Source organism: Pseudorca crassidens, chromosome 3, assembly GCF_039906515.1.
Source record: "Pseudorca crassidens isolate mPseCra1 chromosome 3, mPseCra1.hap1, whole genome shotgun sequence".
Taxonomy (NCBI): domain Eukaryota; kingdom Metazoa; phylum Chordata; class Mammalia; order Artiodactyla; family Delphinidae; genus Pseudorca; species Pseudorca crassidens.
The window spans coordinates 90,343,785-90,370,468 of NC_090298.1; the positions used below are offsets into that span (position 1 = coordinate 90,343,785).

Consider the following 26,684-nt stretch of genomic DNA (forward strand, 5'->3'; position numbering starts at 1 on the left):
TTTGTATTTGCATGGAATATCTTTTTCCATCCCCTCACTTTCAGTCTGTATGTGTCCCTAGGTCTAAGGTGGGTCTCTTGTAAACAGCATATATATGGGTCTTGTTTTTGTATCCATTTAGCCAGTCTTTGTCTTTTGGTTGGAGCATTTAATCCATTTACATTTAAGGTAATTATCAATATGTATTTTCCTATTACCATTACCTTAATTGTTTGGGGTTGCTTATTGTAGGTCTTTTCCTTCTCTTGTGCTTCCTGCCTAGAGAAGTTCCTTTAGCATTTGCTGTAAAGCTCGCTTGTTGGCGCTGAATTCTCTTAGTTTTTTACCTGTAAAGCTTTTGATTTCTGCATTGAATCTGAATGAGATCCTTGCTTGGTAGAGTAATCTTGGTTGTAGGTTTTTCCCTTTCATCACTTTAAGTATGTCCTGCCATTCCCTTCTGGCTTGCAGAGTTTCTGCTGAAAGATCAGCTGTTAACCTTAAGTGGATTCCCTTGTCTGTTATTTGTTGTTATTCCCTTGCTGCTTTTAATAATTTTTCTTTGTATTTAATTTTTGATATAGTTTGATTAATATGTGTCTTGGTGTGTTTCTCCTTGTAATTATCCTGTATGGGCCTCTCTGCACTTCCTGGACTTGATTAACTATTTCCTTTCCCATATTAGGGAAGTTTTCAACTATAATCTCTTCAAATATTTTCTCAGTCCCTTTCTTTTCCTCTTCTTCTTCTGGGACCCCTATAATTCAAATGTTAGTGTGTTTAATGTTGTCCCAGAGGACTCTTAGACGGTCCTAAATTCTTTTCATTCTTTCTTCTTTATTCTGCTCTGCAGTAGTTATTTCCACTGTTTTATCTTCCAGGTCACTTATCCATTCTTCTGCTTCAGTTATTCTGCTATTGATTCCTTCTAGAGAACTTTTAATTTCACTTATTGTGTTGTTCATCATTGTTTGTTTGCTCTTTAGTTCTTCTAGGTCCTCGTTAAACGTTTCTTGTATTTTCTCCATTGTATTTCCAAGATTTTGGATCATCTTTTCTATCATTACTCTGAATTCTTTTTCAGGTAGACTGCCTATTTCCTCTTCATTTGTTTGGTCTGGTGGGTTTTTTATCTTGCCCCTTCATCTGCGGTGTGTTTCTCTGCTTTCTCATTTTGCTTACCATACTGTGTTTGGGGTCTCCTTTTCACCGGCTGCAGGTTCGTAGTTCCCGTTGTTTTTGGTGTCTGCCCCCAGTGGCTAAAGTTGGTTCAGTGGGTTGTGTAGGCTTCCTTGTGGAGGGGACTAGTGCCTGTGTTGTGGTGGATGATGCTGGATGTTGTCTTTCTGGTGGGTGGATCTGCATCCGGTGGTGTGTTTTGGGGTGTCTGTGACCTTATTATGATATTAGGCAGCCTTTCTGCTAGTGGGTGGGGTTCTTCCTGTCTTGCTAGTTATTTGGCATAGGGTGTCCAAAACTATATCTTGCTGGTCATTTAGTGGAGCTGGGTCTTGGTGTTGAGATGGAGATCTCTGGGAGATTTTCACCATTTGATTTTACGTGGAGCTGCTAGTTCTCTGGTGGACCAGTGTCTTGAACTCGGCTCTCCCACCTCACCCTCTCTTCCAGATGGGTCAGAATAAAAGGGAGAAAAGAAAGGAAGGAAGGAAGGAAGGAAGAGAAAAAGAAAGAAAGAAAGAAAGGAAGGAAGGAAGGAAGGAAGAGAAAAAGAAAGGAAGGAAGGAAGAAAGAAGGAAAGAGAGAAAGAAAGGAAGAAAAGAAAGAAAGTTATTAAAGTAAAAAATAATTATTAAAAATTTTTAAAAAGTAATGAAAAAGAAAGAAAGAAGAGAGCAGCCAAACCAAAAAACAAATCCACCAATGATAACAAGCACTAAAAGCTATACTAAAAACAAAACCCAAAAAACAGACAGACAGAACCCTAGGACAAATGGTAAAAGCTAAGCTATACAGACAAAATCATACAAAGAAGCATACACATACACACTCACAAAAAGAGAAAAAGAAAAAACAATATATATATCATTGCTCCCAAAATCCACTGCCTCAATTTGGGATGATTTGTTGTCTATTCTTGTATTCCACAGATGCAGGGTTCATCAAGTTGATTGTGGAGATTTAATCCACTGCTCCTGAGGCTGCTGGGAGAAATGTCCCTTTCTCTTCTTTGTTCGCACAGCTCCTGGGGTTCAGCTTTGGATTTGGCCCCGCCTTTGCATGTAGGTTGCCTGAGGGTGTCTGTTCTGCACTCAGACAGGATGGGGTTAAAGGAGCAGCTGATTAGGGGCTCTGGCTCACTCAGGCCGGGGGAAGGGAGGGGTACCGAATGCGGGGTGAGCCTGCAGTGGCAGAGGCCGGCATGACGTTGCAACAGTCTGAGGCATTCCGTATGTTCTCCCGGGAAAGCGGTCCCTGGATCAGGGGACGCTGGCCGGGGCAGGCTGCACAGACTACCGGGAGGGGCGGTGTGGATAGTGACTTGTGCTTGCACACAGGCTTCTTGGTGGCGGCAGCAGCAGCCTTAGCGTCTCATGCCAGTCTCTGGGGTCCGCACTGATAGCCGTGGTTCGTGCCCGTCTCTGGAGCTCCTTTAAGCAGCGCTCTTAATCCTCTCTCCTTGCACACCACAAAACAAAGAGGCAAGAAAAGGTCTCTTGCTCGGCAGCTCCAGACATTTTCCCGGACTCCCTCCTGGCTAGCTGTGGCGCACTAGCCCCTTCAGGCTTTGTTCACGCCACCAACCCCAGTCCTCCCCCTGGGATCCGACCTAAGCCTGAGCCTCAGTTCCCAGCCCCCACCCACCCCAGCGGGTGAGCAGACAAGCCTTTTGGGCTGGTGAGTGCTGGTTGGCACTGATCCTCTGTGCAGGAATCTCTCCACTTTGCTCTCCGCACCCCTGTTGCTGCGCTCTCCTCCACGGCTCCGAAGCTTCCCCCCACCCCCCCGCCACCTGCAGTCTCCACCCGAGAAGGGCCTTCCTAGTGTGTGGAAAATTTTCCTCCTTCACAGCTCCCTCCCAGAGGTGCAGGTCCCGTCCCTATTCTTTTGTCTCTGTTTTTTCTTTTGCCCTACCCTGGTACATGGGGAGTTTCTTGCCTTTTGGGAGGTCTGAGGTCTTCTGCCAGCGTTCAGTAGGTGTTCTGTAGGAGTTGTTCCACATGTAGATGTATTTCTGATGTATTTGTGGGGAGGAAGGTGATCTTCACATCTTACTCTTCCACTGTGTTGAAGGTCTCCCCCCCCCAGTGGCATGTTTTTAATAAAACCATCAGTGCCCTTGCAAAGTAAGGTGGTGCTAAGAATTACGTGTGTTATATTGATGTAGAATTGTTACAGACATAAGAATAGGAGCTTGGAAAGCTGAGTTAAAATCCTAGACTTGCCTTTTGAATTTTGGGGCCTTATATCTAGCTGCAACTATTACCAAAATGCTTTTTGAAAACTGATTTTCTCCAAGGTTCAAACACTATCTAGTTGACAAATACAATGACGTGGACTCAAGGAATAGGGAACTAGCCTCCATTTGCCTGAATTGAATAACTCTGCAAGGACACAGAAATGGCACAACCAAAACTTTTCTCACTGGCTACACCTCCATTTCCCAGGCATAATTTACTCTTATCAAACCATCATAATCATAACTGTAAAGTGGAATGAGTAGAGAGTAGCATCTTACTATATACACTCTTGAATGATTACTAAAAACAATCATGATTTCACATACATTTCATGAATTGTCAAATTTTTTAAGAACTTTAACTTTTTAATTCTTTTGAGAGCTCATCTAAAGCTGCACTATCAATTCAACTTTATATACTTCCATTTTTACTTCTGTATTGTTAGTGTATATTCATAAATGGCATTATATGTTTGGACAGAGAAAGCCTCAGAATTGTATCATAGTATAGGCTGCAGAACGCCAAGAGCTGGGGCCCTGTGTAATATTCCTGATTGTCACTATTTTGCCAAATCTCTGAGGGACCGTAGTGTGGTGCTTAAGAGCCCACAGACCCTCATCTTTTACTTAAGTGACATTTTGGCACATTACTTAACCTCTAAAAGTCTCTGTTTCCTCATGATTCAACAGAAATTATTGTACCTACATCATAGTTTAGTTGTATTGAATGAACTAATGAATATCTCATGTTTAACTTGGTGAATTTCAAGTGTTCAGTTTTCTCATCTGTAAAATGAGAGCATTAGATTATTAATTCTAAGATCTCTTCTAGGAGTAACATCTAATGAGCTATTTTATTCCTCTTGTCATCTCCCTATTCTCATGAGCAAGGGCTCTGTGTTGGCTCCAAGGGTTGTAACTGGTTTTCAAGTTTTTCTTCAAGGAACTTCAAACATTTATTATTTGGTAATTAAAGAATAACGGTTTTAGTTTTCTTTTCACCCTCCTCCCTCAACCAGGTATGGGGAATGACTGACAGCTGTTTAACTTAATTGAAAGACAATTTCTGAGCATTATATTTCTCTTTCTTTGACTTTTGGCTGAAGTGGGCCTACCAGGAAGCTACCTATAATCAGTCTTCTTGAGAATTTAGCACTTGTTCAACTTGAATTTTCCAATGAAATAAAGCTATGAATGTCCTTAAAAAGAAACTTGAAAGTAAATGGTCAAAGCATCACTGGATTTCTAATAGGATGACTATGTATTTTAAAAGTTACACTGGCGGGCTTCCCTGGCGGGCTTCCCTGGTGGCGCAGTGGTTGAGAGTCCACCTGCCGATGCAGGTACACGGGTTCGTGCCCCGGTCTGGGAACATCCCACATGCCGCGGAGCGGCTGCGCCCGTGAGCCATGGCCGCTGAGCCTGCGCGTCCAGAGGCTGTGCTCTGCAACGGGAGGGGCCACAACAGTGAGAGGCCCGCATACCACACACACACACACAAAAAGTTACACTGGCGATTCTAAAATGTTTTACCTCCATCTTGTTCATTAATACATAAAAGAGGCTCTGCCTTTTCCAAAATAGCGTTGACTTGGGAAATTTCACTAGAAAGTTGGATACCACAATGATCTTCCAACTAAAAAATGTTTTGGAAATGCATTTCTTTTTGTTTATTTTTGGCTTTGCAATGAAGCAGGAATAAAAAAAATAACAAGGCACTAGGTATTATGTAAATAGGTCCCTTAGCTAGAATGATTGGAGGAAAAAGTAAGCTCGAATAACATTAAAGCCAAATTATCCTTGAAATCTATGTCACTATGAAAAATGCATGTAGCTCAAAAGTAACCAAATCATCAACAAAATTTGCAAAACTATATAAATATATGAATTTATGTTATAGAAGATAATAATTTAAAATGACTTTTGCTCTAAGTTTCCAAACACATACTTCATGTCAGAGAAAATGGCTAGAATTAGTAAAAGGAGCCTTACAAACACTGTTAAGTCTCAAGTGGCCAGCCTAAGGCTGAGAAGCACAGTGTGGGCTGAATTTATTACTAGATATGTCTTTTCTACATAGGCATTGGCAGAGCAGGTTTTCATAACTTCCTATCATTTTTTGCTTTTATCCCACGGGGAACATGGTAAATATCATTGATTAATCACATAAAAAACAAACAGGGGTTCCCTTGTTCATGTTGCCACTTCAGCAAATGGAGATGTAAGGAGGGATAAAGAGGCTTCGTGAGACCCATGGTGATTTTAATTGAGAGTCACTGGCTGACCAAAAGTGAGAGCTTTTGTGACCAATTGTGTGAGTAGTGGACGAAATTTGGAAGCAACCTGAAAGAAATTGCTAAGAAATTAACCTTGAAATGGGGAAGTCAAGTTTAATTAAAGTATAGAACTTTTGTTCTTAACCAGGAGCGATTTTGTCCCTGGGGTACTTTTGGTTTTCAGGACTCATAGGGGACAAGGGATGGGGCTGCTATTGGTGTCTAGTGGTTACAGACCAGAGGTGCTGCCAAACAGCTTTTAATGCACAAAATGCCCCACCCCCATAGTAAATAACTCTCCAGCCCCAAATATTAAAAGCACTACTGTGATAAAACCCTGCTATAGACCCTTGTGGTATGAACTAAATGGGATGAATATGATGGTATATGGGAAAGAAAGAACTGTACTTACTAATTAAGGAGTTTTAAGCAATACAATAATTTATAGATGATACACTAACTTTCTTTGGATTTTTTTGAATTGAAGTATAGTTGATTTACAATACTGTGTTAGTTTCAGGTATACAGCAAAGTGATTCAGTTTTATATCTATCTACATATATATATATATATACATATATACACATATATTTTTTAGATTATTTTCCCTTATAGCTTACTGCAAGGTATTGAATATAGTTCCCAGTGCTATACAGTAAATCCTTGTTGCTTAAGTATTTTATGTATAGTAGTTTGTATCTGTTATTCCCATACTCCTAATTTATCCCTCCCCTTTCCCTTTCCCCTTTGGTAACCATAGTTTGTTTTCTATGTCTGTGAGTCTGTTTCTGTTTTGTATATTGACTCATTTGTATTATTTTTTATTTTATTTTTACTGGAGTATAGTTGACTTACAATGTTGAGTTAGTTTCAGGTGTACAGTAAAGTGAATCAGTTATACATATATCCACTTTTTTTTAGATTCCTTTCCCATATAGGTCATTACAGAGCACTGAGTAGAGTTCCTGTGCTATACAGTAGGTCTTTATTAGTTATTTATTTTGTATATAGTAGTGTGTATATGTCAATCCAAATCTCCCAATTTTTCACCCTCCCCTTCCCCCCCAGTAACCATAAGTTTGTTTTCTACATCTGTGACTCTATTTGTTTTGTAAATAGGTTCATTTGTGTCATTTTCTTTTTAGATTCCACATATAAGTGATATCATACGATATTTGTCTTTCTCTGTCTGACTTACTTCACTCAGTATGACAATCTCTAGGTCCATCCATGTTGCTGCAAATGGCATTTTTCATTCTTTTTTATGGCTGAGTAATATTCCATTGTATATATATACCGCATCTTCTTTATCCACTCTTCTGTTGGTGGACATTTAGTTTGCTTCCATGTCTTGGCTATTGTAAATAGTTCTGTAATGAATATTGGGGTGCATGTATCTTTTCAAATTATGGTTTTCTCCAGATATATGCCCAGGAGTGGGATGGCTGGATCATATGGTAACTCTATTTTTAGTTTTTTAAGGAACCTCCATACTGTTCTCCATAGTGGTTGTACCAAGTTACATTACCACCAACAGTGTAGGAGGGTTCTCTTTTCTCCACACCCACTCCAGCATTTATTGTTTGTAGACTTTTTGATGATAGCCATTCTTATTGGTGTGAGGTGATATCTCATTGTAGTTTTGATTTGCATTTTTCTAATAATTAGCAATGTTGAGCATCTTTTCATGTGCCTCTTGGCCAACCGTATGTCTTCTTTGGGGAAATGTCTAGCTAGGTCTTCTGCTCATTTTTTGATTGGGTTGTTAGTTTTTTTTGATATTGAGCTGTATGAGATGTTTGTATGTATTGGAAAGTAAGCCCTTGTAGGTCGCATCATTTGCAAATATTTTCTCCCAGTCTTTAGGTTGTCTTTTCATTTTGTTTATTGTTTCCTTTGCTGTGCAAAAGCTGTTAAGTTTAATTAGGTCCCATTTGTTTATTTCTGCTTTTATTTCTTTTGCCTTGGGAGACTGATCTAAGAAAATATTGCTATGATTTATGTCCAAGAATGTTTTGCCTATCTTGTCTTCTAGGAGTTTTTATGGTGTCATGTCTTAAATTTAGGACTTTAAACCATTTTGCATTTATTTTTGTATGTGGTATGAGGGAGTGTTCTAATTTTACTGATTTACATGTAGCTGTCCAGCTTTCTCAACAGCACTTGTTGAAGAAACTGTCTTTTCTCCATTTGTATATTCTTGCCTCCTATGTCATAGATTAATTGACCATAGGGGTGAGTGGGTTTATTTCTGGGCTCTCTATTCTATTTCATTGGTGTGTATGTATGTATGTGTGTGTGTGTGTATATATATATATATATATATATATATATATATATATATAGTATCTCTATATAAATGTGTGTATATATATATATGGTTTTGTGCCAGTACCAGACTGCTTTGATTACTGTAGCTTTGTAGTATAGTTTGAAGTCTTTAAGGATTATGCATCTAGCTTTGTTCTTTTTCTCAGGATTGCTTTGGCAATTCTGGGTCTTTTGTGATTCCATATAATTTTAGGATTATTTGTTCTTGTTCTGCGAAAGATGTCATGGGTATTTTGATAGGGATTGCATTAAATTTGTAGACTGCTTTGGGTAGCAAACAATATTAATTCTTCCCATCCAAGAGCATGGAATATCCTTCAATTTCTTTGAATCATGTTTATTTTCCTTAATGGATGTTTTATAGTTTTCAGCATATAGGTCTTTCACCTCCTGGGTTAAGATTAATCCTAGGTATTTTTTCTTTTCTTTTCTTTTTTTTTTTTTTTTTTTTTTTTTTTTTTTGCGGTACACGGGCCTCTCACTGCTGTGGCCTCTCCTGTTGTGGAACACAGGCTCCGGACGTGCAGGCTCAGCAGCCATGGCTCATGGGCCCAGCCGCTCTGCAGTATGTGGGATCTTCCCGGACCGGGGCACGAACCCATGTCCCCTGCATCAGCAGGCGGACTCTCAACCACTGCAACACCAGGGAAGCCCAATCCTAGGTATTTTTTAATGTGATTTTAAATAGGATTGTTTTTTAAAATTTCTCTTTCTGATATTTCATTGTTAACATAAAGAAATGCAACAGATTTCTGTATATTCATCTTGTATCCTGCTACCTTGCTGAATTCATTTATTAGTTCTAATATCTTTTATGTGAAGACTTTAAGGTTCTCTGTATAGAGTAACAGGTCATCTGCAAATAGTGACAGTTTTACATCTTTCCTTCCAATTTGGATACTTGTTATTTCTCTTTTCTGATTGTTGTTGCTAGGACTTCCAGTACTATGTTGAATAGAAGTGGTAAGAGTGGGCATCTTTATCTTGTTCATGAATTTAGTGGGAAGGATTTCAGCTATTCACTGTTGAGTATTATGTTGGCTGTGTGTTTGTCATAAAAGGTTTTTATTATGTTGAAATATGTTCCCTCTATTCCCATTTTGGTGAGAATTTTTATCATGAATGGATGTTGAATTTTGTCAAATGCTTTTTCTGCATCTCTTGATTATGAGATTTTTTATCTTTCATTTTGTTAATGTGTTGTATCACACTGATTGATTTGTGTACATTGAACCATCCTTGTGACCCTGAAATGAATCCAACTTAATCACGGTTAATGATATATTGTTGGATTCAGTTTGCTTATATTTTGTTGAAAATTTTGCATCTATATTCATCAAAGATGTTGGCTTGTAATTTTCTTTTTTGTACTGTATTTTTCTGGTTTTGGTATTAGGGTGATGGTGGCTTCACAGAATGACTTTGGGAGTGTTCCTTTTTCTTCAATCTTTTGGAATAGTTTGAGAAGGATAGGTATAAATTACTCTTTGTATGTTTGGTAGAATTCCCCAGTGAAGCCATACAGTCCTGGATTATGTTTGCAGAAATAAAAAATTTATTACAGATTCTATTTCACTTCTAATGATCAGTCTGTTTAAATTATCTATTTCTTCTTGACTCAATTTTGGCAGGCTGTATGTTTCTAGAAACTTGTCCATTTCTTTTAGGTTGTCCAATTGGGTGGTGTGTAAGTGTTCATAGTATTCTCTGAGGATTTTTTGTATTTCTCTGGTGTCAGTTGTTATTTCTCCTTTCATTTCTTAATTTATTTATTGGGTCCTCTCTCTTTTCTTCTTGGTGAGCCTGGCTAGAGCTTTACCAATTTTGTTTATATTTTCAAAAACCAGCTCTTGGTTTTATTGATCTCTTCTATTTTTTTGATCTCTTATTTATTTCCTCTCTGATCTTCATTATTTTCTTCCTTCTGTTGAATTTGGTTTTCGTTTGCTCTTCTTTTTCTCATTCTTTTAGGTGGTAGGTTAAATTGTTAATTTGAGATTTTTCTTATTTTTTCTTATTTTATATTAAGCACTTATTTATTTTTAATGGAAGTATAGTAGATTTACAATGTTGTGTTAATTTCAGGTGTACAGCAAAGTGATTCAGTTTTTTATACACACATATATTCTTTTTCAGATTCTTTTCCTTTATAGGTTATTACAAAATTTTGAGTATAGTCCCCTGTGCTATACAGTAGGTCCTTGTTGATTATCTATTTTATATATAGTAGTAATTTCTTCTTTTTGTTTTTCCTTTTGTGTTTTGATGGTTTTCTTTTGTACTATGCTTGAGTTCTTTTTGGTTTGTGTGAATCTGTTGTATATTTTTGATTTGTGGTTACCCTGGATCTCAAGTATGTCAAGCCTTAACTATATCTGCTTGCTTTAAACTGATAGTCACACAAGTTCAAACACATTGTAAAAGCTCTACATTTTTATACTCCCCTCCCCAACATTTTGTGATTTTTTGATGTCCCATTTTACATCTTCATGCTTATTCTTTTGTTAATTGTAGTTATAAATGCTTTTACAATTTTTGATTGTTTTTAGATCTTTTTATTGGCCTATTTAAGTCATCTTTAATCCTTTCCTATTGTGATTTTCCCTTTCCTATAGATTCTTGCTTCTTTTCTATTTAGAGAAGAACTTTCAGTATTTGTCTTAGGGTAGGTTTGGTATTGCTGAATTACCATGGTTTTTGCTTTTTCTGAGTAGTTCTTTATCTCTCCTTCTATTCTAAATGATAATCTTGCTGGGTAGAGTATCCTAGGTTGCAAGTTTTTCCCTTTCAGGACTTTGAATATATCTTACCACTCCCTTCTAGCCTGCAAATTTTCTGCAGAGAAATCAGCTGATAGCCTTATGGGGGTTTGCTTGTAACTGGCTCTGTTTTTCTCTTGCTGCCTTTAAAATCATCTCTTTAACTTTTGCCATTTTAATTGCGATATATCTTGGTGTGGGTCTGTTTGGGTTCATCTTGTTTGGGACCCTCTGTGCTTCCTGTACCTGGATATCTGTTTCCTTTCTTTAGGTGTCAGACTTTCAGCCATAATGTCTTCAAATACATTTTCGATCCCCTTTTCTCTCTCTTCTCCTTCTGGAATCGCTATTATGTGTAGGTTGGCATGTTTTATATTATCCCTTAGATCATGTATGTTGTTTTTTTTCATTTTTCTTCCTGTCTGCTGTTGTGATTAGGTGATTTCCATTATTCTGTCGTCCAGATCACTTATTCTTTCTTCTGTGTCATTTAGTCTGCTATTCATTGTTCTAGATTGGTTTTTATCTCAGCAATTGAATTGTCTAATTTTGAATGGTTCCTCTTTATAGTTTCTAGTTCCTTGTTACAGTGATCTGCATTTCTATCAATAATCTTAATTCCTTTAGCATTTTTAGTGCCTCCTTTTTGAATTCAGGGTCTAGTAGATTGGTGAGGTCAGTTTCATTATTTGTTCTTTCAGGGGATTTCTCTTGTTCTTTTAATGGGGAGTAGTTCCTCTGCTTTTTCACTTGACTTCAGTTTCTCTGTCTCTATGAATTTAGGAGAAACATTTATCTACTGTGGTCTCAAAGGGATGGTTTATGTGGGAGCATCCCTGTGTAGATTGTGTGAGTCCAGTATTTTTGGTTTGAAGGCTGGTTTTTGTATGGATTCCAGCTACATCTTTCCTCAGTGTGCTGGCCATTATCCCCTTCATAGGGGATGTGGTTGGTGTTGGGTGTCCAGATCTGGCACTGAAAGTGGGGTAGGGCCTTCTCTGCTCCATGCCTGTTACTGCCCTGTTGTGGTGAGGTCTGCTCCCCAGTTATTGAAGTAGAAGCACTAAGGGTCCAGTCAGGCTCTGTTGCCCTTGAGAGCATAGCGTGCCATGCACTGAAGCACGAGGCCTATACAGTCACAGTGAACATTTATGCCGCCTTTGCAGGTGTCCACATTTCCACCCAGAAGCAGCCCAAGGTTGCATCCCTCTCTCCATTGTGTTTATCCCAGACCTAGTGCTAGGCTGTGGCTATAGGAATTGAGGTGGCTGTGCTGCTGTTTGGGACCTGGGCTTGCTCTGTGGCAGACCTCTCCCAGAATCTGTCCACCCCAGATTTGGCTCCAAGCTTCAGTGTGGAGTGGGCAGAGCTGGAGTGCTCCCACTGGGGAACAAACAGCTGCATACTCCTGCCCATGGCCTGTCCATGCAAGACTCAGCACGCAGAAGCTGTGTTTCTGTGGTGTCCCCTAGTGCATGTGCCAGCAGTGTCTGCTGTGATTCACCCCTTTCTGTGTGTGCACTGACAGTGGTCTCCATGCTTCCCTGAGGACTATACCCCAAGCCCTCCAGTCTGTCTCCATGCACCTAGATTGTCTTCTCCCTGGGCCTGTCTGCCTGAGATTCAGAGCTTAGCCGCTTCGTGTACTTTTGTGCCACCAGTGCACATGCTGACAATGTCTACCCCATTCAATCAGCTGCCCCCATGTGTGTGCTGAATATGGTCTCCACAGCTTGGCCAGGATCATACCCCTGGCACCCCAGTCTGACTCTGTGCAGCTAGACTGATTCTCTGCCCTGATCTTGTGCCAGGCTACAATGTGGAGCAAGTGGGACTGGGGTTTTGCCCCTTTGGATGGCAAGGCACCAGTCTCTCTCTGCCCTGCATGTGCATACCCCTTGAGAATAGTCTAGGCTTCTCCAGCCCCTCTGTCTGTCCCAGCGGATTTCCCTTCAGGCAAAGATGCTCCCCAGGTTGAGGGTCTACCTGTGTGGACCTTCTCTCCCTTACAGATCCCTCTCAGGGGCACCAGTCTCATCTTGATTCCTTTTTATTTTTTTTCTGTTCTACCTGGTTTCATGGAGATGTGTCTTGCATCTTTGGTTGTACAGCAGTTCTTCTGCCAGTTTCCAGGTGTTGTTCTGTGAGAATTGTTCCATATGTAGATGTATTTTTTATGTGTTTGTGGGTAGAGGTGAGCCCCACATCCTCCTACTCCAACCTCCTGATTCCTGTCCCCTTTGGATTTTTTTGATAATTTAAAAAAAAATTACAACAGTCATTTAAAATCAACTAGTAGGCAGTTACAGTCATATGTCCCAGAAAGGATTTTTACAGGTAAGAGAAGAAGAATCAATTACTTGAATTGTAATTGCTAAACATTACCATAGAGTTTCTGAAATTGTTGCTGTGAGTTACTTTTTAAATTACCTATTACCTCTACATATCCCTTTCTCTCAAATACCCACTCACTAATGTCAAAATTATTTGTTTTGGAGATTTTCTTCCCTAAACTTTTTTTTTGTCATGCTCCACAAACCTTGTAAATCTTTTGATTTTCCTTTTTTAAATGCACTTAAAGAAATGCTTATTTTTATGTTTCTGTTACTCAGAATTTATTGTCTTTTCTCTCTCCTCCCCTAATATATGTCTTTTAATTTCTAATACCCTAGTGAAACTAGCTAAAATTCCTATAAATATTTCATTCTCAATAAGGTAATAGGTTTATGAAGTAGTCTGTGTGATAAAGAAATTGTTTTGGTGGTTGCTAAGAGAAATCCTTTAGAGAATTTATAATAAATGAATGTAGAAAAACCTAGACTTGTTCTTTTAAAATAAAAGTCAGCAAAGAGCATAGAGTAGCATAGAAATAAGGTTTAGATAGAAAGAAATTCTGACCTGAGATAGGTTAACACTTCTGAATAGTAGACTCACTTAACGATGAATAAGAGTTGTAGGAGCTGTAAAGGGTAAATAGACATGGAGTACCTTTCTCGTTCTCCTCCTTCTTTCTCACTTAAAGTGGGAAGACTAGAAAAATAAATGACTAAGGCTGAACAACATGAGAGGAGCTGAAAAAAATCCATCTGGTGTCCAACCCACCCTGAGACTCATAGAACCCTTTGTTAATGTTGAGGCAGACATAATATTAAGAGTAAATTACAAACAGTACCAGTTGAATTTGTGTTAAAGTAAGTACTTACCAGAAGAATTAAGGGTTAGTTAAAAAGATAAAATGTAGTAAAAGTTTCGTTTTAAGCCATTTACATTAACTTAAAAGGGAAAGCTTACAGAAAAAGCAGAAAAGAGGACCAAAAAATGCAGTAGAAAAGAAGGAATAATTTTATTGCTTGGCCTAATAGATTCTAGGCATTGAGCTACACACTTTTTCAGTTATTTAACTAGTGTCCTTCAGCTCCAAACCCACCCTTCTTCTCTCTGCTCTGTGATGTTGGGGACAGGCACACTCCAGGAAGAGTTGTAGGATGGTGAAGAAGAAGGAGCTTGACTCCTCTTGTTGTCTTGCTCTTGGCACCCTGGTTTCAGCAAGAGACAGTTTGTTCCAGTGTCCTTTTTTTTTTTCTGTGCTCTCAAAACTACCTACCATGCCCCATCAGAGGTACTAGCAAGAGCTGGGCAGTGCTTCCCCTCAGAGGGCTGAGTCCCACTGTGTGTGGTGCTTTCTCCATGATTCTAGATTCTGATTATCTAACCCTCATCTCTCTGATCCTCTGGCCCTAGAGGTGGTAGTAGTCTCCTATTTCTGTATTATTTTTATGTTCCCTTTTCATTTTCTTAGTTCTCTAACACCTTTTAAAACAATTCTTTATGTTAAATTCTCTCTGTTAAAATGACTGGCGTGTTTCTGTTTTTCTGATTAGCTTCTGACTGATACCACTCTTTACATAAATTGTAAATTTTTTTATAAGTGAGTAACTGAAGCTCAAATAGGTTCAGTAACGTGCTCAGTGTTTCATAGCTGCCAGGAGGCACAGCTAGAATGTGAACCCAGAGCTACAAGCCCCAGTCTTTGCTGATATCCCAGGACACAGGAGGAAATCCATGAGATGTGTGTTGCCAAATTTTAAAGAATAACCTAAGAATTTTAAAATTTTAAAGAATAATTTAAGAATAAAGGTATTTACCTATCTAGTTAATCAGAATCCTTATACCTTTATTCATATATAATCTTGAATTTATATATTCTTCATATATTTATTGCAAGTGAATATGTGTGTGTGTGTGTGTGTATATATATATATATATATATATATATATATATATTCTTTTTTAGCTCCTTTCCAAATCTCCACCACTATGATAGAAAAAGGATTATTTTTTAAAAAAAGATGTGAATCCATAAAGAGAACAGATAAAAGCACATCGGAAACACTAAGAAAACTGTGGAAGTTAGAAAGCAGGTGAACAAGTGGGAACAGACTAAGCAGAACAGGAAAAAAAGAACCACCTAAGTCTGCAGTTTAGAAGCTTTAAGGCAGACTAGTTCTTGCCTCAGAACACCAGGATAGTTCTGATATTGCAGACATTGGGTTTCTAAAAGGTGGTTGTGATACAGCAGGATTTAAAAAAATTCTTATAAGTAGCAGTTAGATCTCCAGAGTCCTTTCCCCACAACTTACAGACCAGTGATTCCATCTCTTTACAACCCATAAGAAAGATTATCACTTTAAAAGGCAGTTAGGGTTTGGTAACACTGAGTAGTGTGGATAGACGGATGGTAGAAAATTGAGACCTCCTTGCATAGAAGTGAGGGACTTAAAGGGGGATAGTATATAGTTGATGGAGAAAGAATTTGGATGGGATCAGATTCAGAGAAAAGGGGCTGGCTGGCCTTCTAGGGGAGAGAGTTCTTTCCACATGCGAGGAAAGCAAAGATTGATGAAAGAATTTGGAAAGGTGCATTGGGGGATATTATTTCTGAGAACTTACATATTCTCTGCATGAGAAGACAAGGATGGGTCAAAAGGTTTGGGAGCAGCAACATAAATTTGAATCAGCTCTGTAGGGAATCAAAAGAGGAACACCCTTCCCTGCTTCCATTTTTCTACCATACGTTATTGTTATCTTAAAGAATGGTACTGTAAATTCACATAATATAGGTCACAAACTTGTGGCCCACATGTCAAATTTAACCCAAAAGTATGTGATTTTTTTTTTAAATCGGTTGCCAACATTTTGAAATTTAGCAACTTTTATTTTTAAAAAGATTGAGGGCGTCTTCTTGAAAGACTAGATGATCCTACAGCACTGGACACACTGCAGAGTGTAATGGAGTGGTGGGAAGTTTCTTTAGATGGAGTAGGTATTCTATAGCCCTTTCACTAATTTATGTGACCTTTTTGATCTGGAAGCCATTTGAATTTGACATCCTGATAAAGTATCTGTCTCTTGAGTATCTGACTTGGCATAGATTGACTATGAAATGTAAATCCAAAGTGGGGGCCTTACCTCTTTTATTAGTATAATAGTTATTATAGGAGTATCAGTTGATGTTCATTCCATTTTCAAGAAATAGTTCTTATTTGTGACTCATTAATAATTTGCAATTCATTTTCATCTAACTGTCCAATGAAAATCAATACTCTGAGAATCATTAAGTATGTGTATGATCACAAGGTAAGAGTCAATTAGTTCTAGCCACGTTCTTGAAAACATTTATCTAGTAAAATACTTCACTCAAATGTGACTAAGTGCTAACTGTTAATTTCGGACTAAGATATGACTATTAAAGAACGTGCACCAGGATAAACTCCTTTCTAAGAAATGCTTTACAGTTAATTAAGGATTTTTTCCTAGCCTGTAGCTATCTTGGTCTCTTTCATGCAATGAATTTCTGGCATATGGACCTCAGTTTTGGGGGCTCATTTTCTTTTCCAATGAAATTACTTCAGTCCTAGGAGGAAGCTCATAGGGTTTGGTTTGCTTGCGTAGTTTCTCTTCTGTTCTCTTCATAATTTCTTAGAAGCGATTTTTTCCCTCTAACTCTTTATCTTTCCATTCTTCCGCCTCACATATTGCGTCTTCCTTTTGTCACATCTTTAGCTCTTCCTGCCACTGTTACAGAGAGAAAGTATCATTTATATTTGATTTTTCTTGAAAAAAACATATGAGTTTAGCTTCTCAAAATACAGATTCTTATATCCAATTATTCTCTTAGTTTTCCTCACAGATATTCTTCATGAATTTATACTCTACCATACTGGAAAAACATAAAAGCTATCTGTTAGAAAGTGTATAACACCCACAAAAACCAGAATTCTCCCTTAGCATTTTTAATAATAATAAACCAACAATCCAAAAAAAGAGATAATACGGTTTACATTTATATACACCAAAGGAATTTCCTTTCATCATCAATATTGGTATTTACATGATAGCATGGAATCCTAAAATGAAAAATCAAGCCAAAGCAAAAGAAAAACCAAATTAAAGTGAAAGGCATAGTGATATTATTTATTACTTATGAGATTGAGAATGAAATTAATGGGCAAAGACTGATTTTGCAACAGACCAGTAAAAATACTTCTAAGGAATTCATCTCAATTGACCACATTATTTCATGACAATAATACCATTCTCTGGAGGCAGGAATACTAGGAATAAGTAGTTGGAAGTAATGATGGTAAATCAACCAAATAATCATTTTTTTCCCCTTCTAATATCTTTAATGAGGGATGTGGCAAAAAGAGGTGGTAATCACCTCGTCAGGCCAGGTAAGAAGTTCAGGGCAGAATGACCCCTAGCATGAAATGTTAAAAATTCCTAAAGACACAGCCTATATTGATCATTTTGTCACCCTCAGCCCATGCACACTCACAAACGACAAGACTATGCTTAACAACCTATCAATTAATTTAAAATTACTATATACCAGTGCTGGGAATTATGACTGTGATTTTTCATCTAGGATATACAGATATTCATAAGCAAAACTAAACCTCAGAATCTATCACTCAGCTTTCCAAAGGCAATAGATATTTTTTAAATGTCAACACACTCAGATTAAATATTAAACAAAAAATCATATCTACTTTTTAAATTTCCAGTTAAGCTTTAAAGACATAATAGGAAAGTTTCCTGCACTTATCTTGAGAATGTTTCTACACACAGTTATTACTCATATAAGTGTCATTTCTCAGAAGCCATTTTTACATGAAATATCCGGAAAATTGAGGCAAAACTTTCAGAACATTCCAGCATAGGCTAAAATTCAGGCCTTGGTTTAGTCTACAATTCTATGATACCCATCTGTGACATACAATTTTTTCTCATATAATAAACTATGTAATAATATCCATTGTTTGAAAAAAACACCAATTTTATGTTATAATATAAAAGTAATAGTTGGTGTAATAATGATAGTACCTATAAACAAAGACATCTAATTTACCCTTTATGTACTTTACGACTTTGATCTTTACATTGTGAAAAATCAACAGAGGATTAATTCTTAAGAACTCTCAGTAAAATAGAATTCTTTGGTTTCCTGAACAGCATGTATAAAAGCAGTAATGGGGTACCATATTGCTAACCACCAGGAAGCAGCTCTTCCTCTTTTAGTTCCTTGTTAGAATTTGGCTTGGCTGGAATGCACCATAATGGTATAATCCTTTTTTTTGTTAGCCCCAGAAAAATGTAAACTTCTTTTTCCCATTTTTTTTCTCTGTTGACTATGACAAATTCAATTTGGATAAATCATTGCCTTTACTTTTATTTCCCATTATTATCATCAATTGTGGCAACTAGGAGGTTGCAGATATGCTTGAAGTTGATGGGAAATAGAAGCACCATACTGCTTTATTCAGCCCATTCACTCAGGATTCAGTCATCACGCTATAGAGTACCAGCAGTGTAAAAGGTACAGTACCTTAATGTCTGCTGAACAATTAAGTATCTGCCCTATTCCTTGTATATCAGGGACACTTGGTAAAATTCAATAAAATTCAACAGGTACAGTTAAAACTGTAGCTGTGTGGTTTTGTTTCTTGTCAGTTCTACAGATTCCACCTTCCCACCCCCATTTAGGTAATTATAAACCAAGAAATTGAGCAACTATGAAAAACTGAGAAGTAGATTTGAAGTCCAGGTATCTGGTTTTATATATAGACACAGTCATTTACTAACTTTAAAACCTGGGACAATTAACTGAATTGTAAAGCTACATTCTTCTTACTGGTAAATGTTTTACAGAGTTGTTGTAAGGATTAAATTAACTAATGTAAGAGCATTTTGTAAAGTGTGAGATACAAGTACAAAGCACTATAGTTATAGCTATGTCAAAGGAAATAGTATATAGATGAATACTTTTTAAAATGTGATATCCAGAGAAACTTTCATAAACCTTCCCAAATCAATACTACTAAACTGCTAAGTATTTGATTAGGCTAGCCACAGATCAAACAATTTGGATCCTATCCATTCTCAAACATATTTGCAGAAAGGATTCCTTTACCCGTCTGTGTAAAGATTGATGGCAGTGATTGCTTAGATATTGCTTATACCCTTGGAAGGAGGAAAAGACGATGGTTTTTAGGAGGCATTTCCTAGCCTCTTCTCTGTCACTCAAAACACTGTCCTCTGTCTCTTTAGGCCAATGTGTTTAATCACAAAGTGATCAAGGTCTTTTGAAACTTTCAAAGGTAGAGAATGATAAGGCAAAAGATTTTTGTTCTGTTATTAAAACTACACTATGTTATGTGTGTGTATATATACATTGGCAACCTGCTATCTTTTGTAATATATTCCAGATAAGTTAGCTGAAGTGAATGGTAAAATTATAGTTGTTGCAATTTATGAACCATTATGAATTTTTTATAATGCCCTGTACATTTGATATACTGGTTTAGCATAAATGTTATTAGTGAATAAAATAACAATACTATAGTTCTCATTTTGTGATTCCAGGGTATCATTCAGTTTCCAAACCCCAATACTTGTGGCCACTGCTAAGGTGGCTAAAATATTGATTATGTGATAAATAACTATTTAATGGGATCAATAAATGAGATAATCACTTATTATTTCCCAAAATATCATTAATTAAAAGGAATGTAAACCATGGGACTATAAATACAATCTGAGAAATAATACTGAACTGGTGATAAAAATAATTTAAACACATTCTATATGCGATTGAATCTATATTGTATTAAAAGAAAAGACAAAAATAAGTACTCTCTCTCCTACTCCAACTCTACTCCTAAAAAGAAGTAGTCATAAAATGAGTTGGGGGCTTCCCTGGTGGCTCAGTGGTTGGGAGTCCGCCTGCCGATGCAGGGGACACGGGTTCGTGCCCTGGTCCGGGAAGATCCCACATGCTGCAGAGCGGCTAGGCCCGTGGGCCATGGCCGCTGAGCCTGCGCGTCCGGAGCCTGTGCTCCGCAACGGGAGAGGCCACAACAGTGAGAGGCGCGTGTACCGCAAAAAAAAAAGAAAAAAATATATATAGCTTAGTGGATTAAAATATGTTAAGTAAATGGCCTTGTATTGTCACTGCTTATTTAACTGATACCAAGAACAGAATGATTAAAGTCTTTCTAATATTTCAGGGGTAAAGAATAGTCACTGAAAATTGAGTCAAAAGATTTTTATTCTGTTGTTAAAACTACACTACAGAAGAATTCAGTGTTCAGTATCAGATTCTTGTCACAAAAAAATCAGAACTAATTCAGGAAACAGGATAAGGCTAGTATTTTGTAAATGGCAGAAAGCCAAATTTTCTGTAACCCAGTGAAGGCACTGAGGTATATAGATAGTCCAGTGAGATATAATTCAGTTTGGCAAATCTCAATCATGGTTCTACTTTTGAGTTCCATGTATTAATGTTTCCATCTCAGAACTACACTTTCTGATTCAAAATGCCTTTAAAGAACAAAGCTATTGCTTCTAGTTTAAGAAAGTCAATCTCACGTGATGGTCAATGATTCTTGCCAACTCTTTGTCCGCCTTGGTAAAAAAATCTGGATATGCAAACAAGGGGATTTCTGGCTTAGAAGAATGTTCTCTTCAAAAGAGCACAAGAACAGATCCAATATTAGGTATAGATAGTCTTCCTCCCCAGAATATATAGATCTACAAATCCTCATTATTAAGATTTTTGATTCTATATTGTTAACATAGAAAACTACTCTGTGTAGACTACTACATATTAGCTTTTAATTTCTGTAAGCCATTTGGGTTCTTAAAACTGACATTTCTGAGGGTAGGGCATGACATACAGAATGAGAACTAGAAAATAATAAAAAGGCAATCTTCTCCTAGGAGATGTAAATACTACAGCTGGTCAGTAGCAAATGAGAGGCTAGAGTATGAAAGGCTTAAGGGAGCCTGAAATAGACTATGCCCAACAGGGAGATGAAAGTGCCCATCGCTGTACACAGCCCCATGACCCTGGAAGTTCTGGTGGAATTCTAAGCCTAAGAATTTGATCTAAGATATATTAAAAAAGAAAAAAAAATGATGTGACTTCAATACTTCTCTCAAATAAGGGTGGAACTGTGGTAGAAAATTTAGCAACAGCTCAATGGAAGTGTTGGCAGTACAAAGCTGGGTCCTAAACTAGTGGAGATTTAGTATTAAACCATCCACATAATTATATTATTAAATTTATTATGAAGAAATTATTGTGAGCTCAGAAATATGTGATGCAACAAAATGGTGATAGAGAATATGGTTTTGAAGGAGAGAAAGTGGGTTTAAAAGAAAAACTCTTAGGAAAGAGTCTAAGGAGAGACAGAGCTGGTGAAAATTTCCATATTCAAAAAGTCTGATCAGTTTTTAAGACTATAATGTCTAATATGCACTTTTTTCAAGTTGTTGTCTATACCCTTTTTGACATGCTTCTCTCATATCACTAGGTTGCTTTATGCTGCACTAAACACTTCTCAAATCCTTCCATTTATCGTCATCTCCATCATCATTTCCCTAATCTAAACCATCACCTCTTACCTGGATTAAGGCCTCCCTTTTTATAATCCCTGCATCCACCATGTCTTACTCTTTTTATTCTTGTCTCTATACAGTAGCCAGAATTTTTTTTTTTCAAAATACAATGTGGATCATGTCAATCCCTGACTTCAAACTCTTCAGTAATTCCGCATTAACTTTAGGAGTAAGATTATATTCCTTGTTGAGGAAGCCTGACGTAGACTGTGCATTTGTTTAAGTGGCTTGCGTGGCTTCTCCAGACTTACTTTTCTCCCTTCTGGGCCCAGGTCTATGCGTTCCTAATACATGGGCTTTCTTGCAGTTACTGTGATGTGCCTTGCTCCACCTGACTATTGTTTGTTTGCACATGCTGTCACCACCCCTTTCTCCAATGTCCCTCTCCTCCTCCTCTCTCTCTGCTGCAGGGCTGGTTAATGCTTACTTTTTCTTCAGCTTCTCAGTTCAAGCCCACTACCATAGCTCTCAATCCGCCATGGGCATTTCCTTCATCATACTTATCTCAATCATAACTTTACATTTATCTGTGAGCCTGTATGAAATTTTTTTTTCCTGACTAGAAATATGAGCTACATGATTGTGGAGACTTTTTTTTTTTATCATTGACTCCACAGTGACCTACACGGTGCCACTAGACACTGAATGAATGTGTGTATATTTGGTAAATTACTGAATGAATAAATGAAAGTTGTGATGTTTTAATCCCCTTTATATTCCAGGCCATCAAGAAGAGTCTACCACACAACACTCTTATGTCAGCAAAGCAGTGTCCAGTAGAGCAAGAAGACGACAATCTCAAGAGGTAGGTCGTTAGAGTGGAGCTAATAGCAGGGATTCAAAGGGAAATAACTCAAGTGACATGTGACCAGGGAAAATATATGGAGCCCTCTCCTAACCCATAAGATTCACAAGTATTGTGGGGCAGAAAAGCAGTAAGCTTCCCACTGCATGTAGAATAGGGACCCTAGCCATTCTATTGAAATATTAAAATGATTCTAGAATGCTGGGGAGTTAGGGGGCATCTGCGGCTGAGACTTGGGTTAACTATATTCATTCAACAAAATTTGGGCACTTTTGATATTCAAAGAATTGTGCTAAATGCTGTGAAAAGATAAATGAGACAGAACTTTTAAATTAGTTAATGGTTAAAGGTGTTCAAGCAAGTTGCCTCAAATTCCTTCTTGAATTATAAAAGTTTAAGATAAAGACATGCATAACAATATACATAATGTTAGAAAGCCTTTAAAATGGGAAGATTAGATGGATATGCTTGTGCACCTGATTTCTAGTTATCTCAGTTGAATATAGTTTGTACTGGAAAAGAAAAATGTATAAATAACTATAATACAACATGAGACATAAGAGAGATAAGTATTCAATGATATAAACAGAAAAATGTAGTAAAATGGTTAAGAAACAGGTTCTGGACTCAGATCTCTAAGCAAATTTTCATCCTACCACTTAGTATTATTTATCACTCTGTTCCTTGCTGTCTCCATTTTTAATACAAAAAAATAATAGTACCTTCCTTGTTATGTATTTATAAAAATTAAAAAGGGATAAGACATAAATACCTTTGATGGAGCAAATACTAAACAAGTATCAGCTATACTATCCTTGTCATTATCATTATCAAAAAAATTCAGAGGGATAAGGCATGACTTTTAGGTGGTACTAAAAGAGAAGAGAATAAGAGAAAAAGTAATGGAAGACAAAACAATTAAGATGAGGCTTAAATGAGATGTACAATTCTTATGTTTGGAATTAAATGGGAAGTAGAGAAAAATCTTCCCAGAAACATGGTATATTACAATCCTCGGTGTACCATAACAAATTACCACAAATTGGTAGTCTTAAAAACCAGAAATCCATTTTCTCACAGTTCTAGAGGCCAGAAGTCCTAAATCAAGGTGTTGGCAGGGTTGGTTGAAGGCTCTGGGGAGAATGCATTCCAGGCTTCTCTTAGCTTCTAGTAGCTGTTGGAAATCCTTAGCATTCTTTGGCTTGTAGATACATCACTCCTATCTTTGTCTCTGTCTTCAAATGGCCTTCTCCTTCCATGTCTCTATGTCTGCTTCTTTTCTGTCTCTTACAAGGACACAAGGACACTGTGGATTCAAGGCCCATGTGACCAAGACAGCCTTAACTTTCCCTAAAGCTAAAGCTTGACTAAAGCTTAGACAGGCTTCTTCCTGACTCTAGGCACCTGATCTCCCTTGTCTTAGAGCTTTTACTGTAGAAAACTTGCAATTGTAAATTATTTCTCTTCTCCCAGCCGTTTGCCAGTTCTATTATCCAGGAACACTTTTCTCAAGGACCTGGGAGCCATCCCTTTAAAATAAAATCATCAAGAAAGATAGTGCTCCTATCTTCCAGTCTCTGTGGAAGAGTAGGAATCTAACTTAGGTGGCAATTAGCAAACACAATGACCTAATCACATTGACCAACTTCTCCTCTAACATCTTCCAATACTTTTCCACTAGCTCACCTCAGCATCAAAAAACCTCCTGTCTTTTGTTTCAGGGGAGTTAAGTTCAATCTCTCTCCCCTATTGCAAGACTTGAGTAAAGTTTTCTTCAACTGTTTAATTTATCTGGTGCAGTTTCTCTTTGATACACCCTAATTCAAGATGATCTCATCTTGAAATCCTTATCTTAGCTACCCAGATAAGGTCACATTTTATTCATTCATTTGCTCAAACATTTATTGCAGGAGGAATGTTATTATAAGGACTGAGAAGAGAAAAAAATTTAACTTAGATATTGCAGTCCAGAAATTCAAAGTTCACATGGGAGGGAGACATGTAAAGAGACATTTATAGTACACTGGAAAAATTGCTGTAAAACAGGGTTCTCTGGTGGACAAACATGGCAGATGACATAATTGAACTTAGTCTGAGAGTAAGAGAAAATTTCCTGAATGAGTTACGCATAGTTTTGTCCCAATAGGATGATTACAGACTGAAGAAAAGACATTTAGGACATGTTCATTTTTTTTTTAAATATATCAAGGATAAGAAATATACAGAGATACTTACAAAAAGAAAAAACAACACACACAAAAAAACCAAAACAAGGGATAATACTGTTCCTTATAGAGTTATGGTTTTTCAAGTCCCCAAGCTCTTCTGAGGATGTAAAATATGTAGTGAGCATGCTTTAGAAGGTATTCCCCAGGAGCATATGAATAACCATGTCTCAGGCCTCTTTAATCCTGCATCTCCCACTCTGACCTAATCAATTTAGCAGGTTCTGGACTCTGATCTCTAAGCAAATTTTCATCCTGCCACTTAGTATTATTTATCACTCTGTTCCTCTGTTTGCTTTTATCTCAGGCAGACTATAATAATCTTTGGAATTACCCAATAAGGGGAAGATACTGTATTATTTAAACAAACCACAGAATTATATCCTTGTTCAGCAATTGAATGACTTGATCCTTTATCCCACTTTTTTATGAGAGAAATTGAACACGCACAGACTCATTGGTTGGCATTTTCTCTAGTATACTTCATTTTCATTTTTGAGGTCCAGCATGGATGTATGATTCTCAAAAATGTCATGGATATAGGACCTTTCACTGATTCTAAACTTAACTTATTCCAAATAATCGTAATTGAGTATAATGTTAGCTGTGGGCTTATCATTTATGTCCTTTGTTGTCTTGAAGTATACCCCTTCTATACCCAATTTGTTGAGTTTTTATCATGAAAATGTGAAAATTTGAATTTTGTCAAATGCTTTTTCTGCATCTAGTGAGATAATCATATGGTTTCTATCTTTCATTCTATCAATGTGGTATATCACATTTATTGATTTAAATATGTTGAATCATCCTTGCATTCAAGAGGTAAATCCCACATGATCATGGTGTATGATCCTTCTAATGTGTCTGTTTTTTAAAATTTTTATTTATTTTTAAATAAAAAAATTTATTGCAGTATATTTCATGTACATTATATAAGTAACAGGTGTACAATACAGTGATTTACAGCTTTAAAGGTTATACTCCATTTATAGTTATTGTAAATATTGGCTCTATTTCCTCTTTTGGAATCCTTGTAGCTTACTTTATACATAATAGTTTATACCTCTTTGTTCACTACCCCTATCTTGCCCCTTCCTCTTCTCTCTTCCTACTGGTAACCACTAGTTCATTATATCTGTGAGTCTCTTTCTGCTTTGTTATATTGACTAGTTTGTTGTATTTTTTAGATTTCACATATAAGTGATACCATAAAGTTTTTCTGTCTGACTTATTTCACTTAGCATAAGATCCTTCAAGTCAATCCATGTAGCAAATGGAAAATTTTCATTCTTTTTCATGACTGAGTAGTAGTCCATTGTACATATACATACCACATCTTTATTCATCTGCTGATGAACACTTAGGTTGCTTCCATATCTTGGCAATTGTAAATAATGCTGTAGTGAACATTGGGATGAATGTTTGTTTGTTTTTTAATTAGTGCTTTGAGTTTTTGTTTGTTGTTTTCTGTTTTCTTGGATATACACCCAGGAGTGGAATTGCTAGGTCATATGGTAGTTCTGTTTTTAGTTTTTTGAGAAACCTCCATACTGTTTTCCACAGTGGCTGCGCCAGTTTACATTCCCAATGACAGTGTACAAGAGGTCCCTTTTCTCTACATCCTTGCCAATGTTTGTTATATGTGTTCTTTTTGAAGAAAGCCATTCTGACAAGTGTGAGGTGATAGCTCATTGTGATCTTGATTTGCATTTTCCATATGATTAATGATGTAGAGTAGCTTTTCATGTGCCTGTTGGCTATCTGCATGTCCTTTTTGGAAAAATGTCTATTCAGATCTTTCCATTTTAAAAATCGAGTTGTTTGTTTTCTTGATGTTGAGTTGTATGAGGTGTTTATATATTTTGGAGGTTAACCCCTTATTGGTCATACCATTTACAGATATTTTCTCCCATTCAGTAGGATGTCTTT

General features: G+C 37.1%; 1 protein-coding gene across 1 annotated transcript in view; it reads right to left on the reverse strand.

The window, feature by feature from the left end:
* Nucleotides 1–26,684, reverse strand: part of TMEM232 (transmembrane protein 232) — a 398,700-nt gene that overhangs the window by 135,273 nt on the left and 236,743 nt on the right. Inside the window, 2 exon segments of the mRNA XM_067730223.1 lie at nt 16,671–16,838; nt 20,694–20,787. Of these exon segments, the coding sequence (XP_067586324.1) occupies nt 16,671–16,838; nt 20,694–20,787 (262 nt within the window).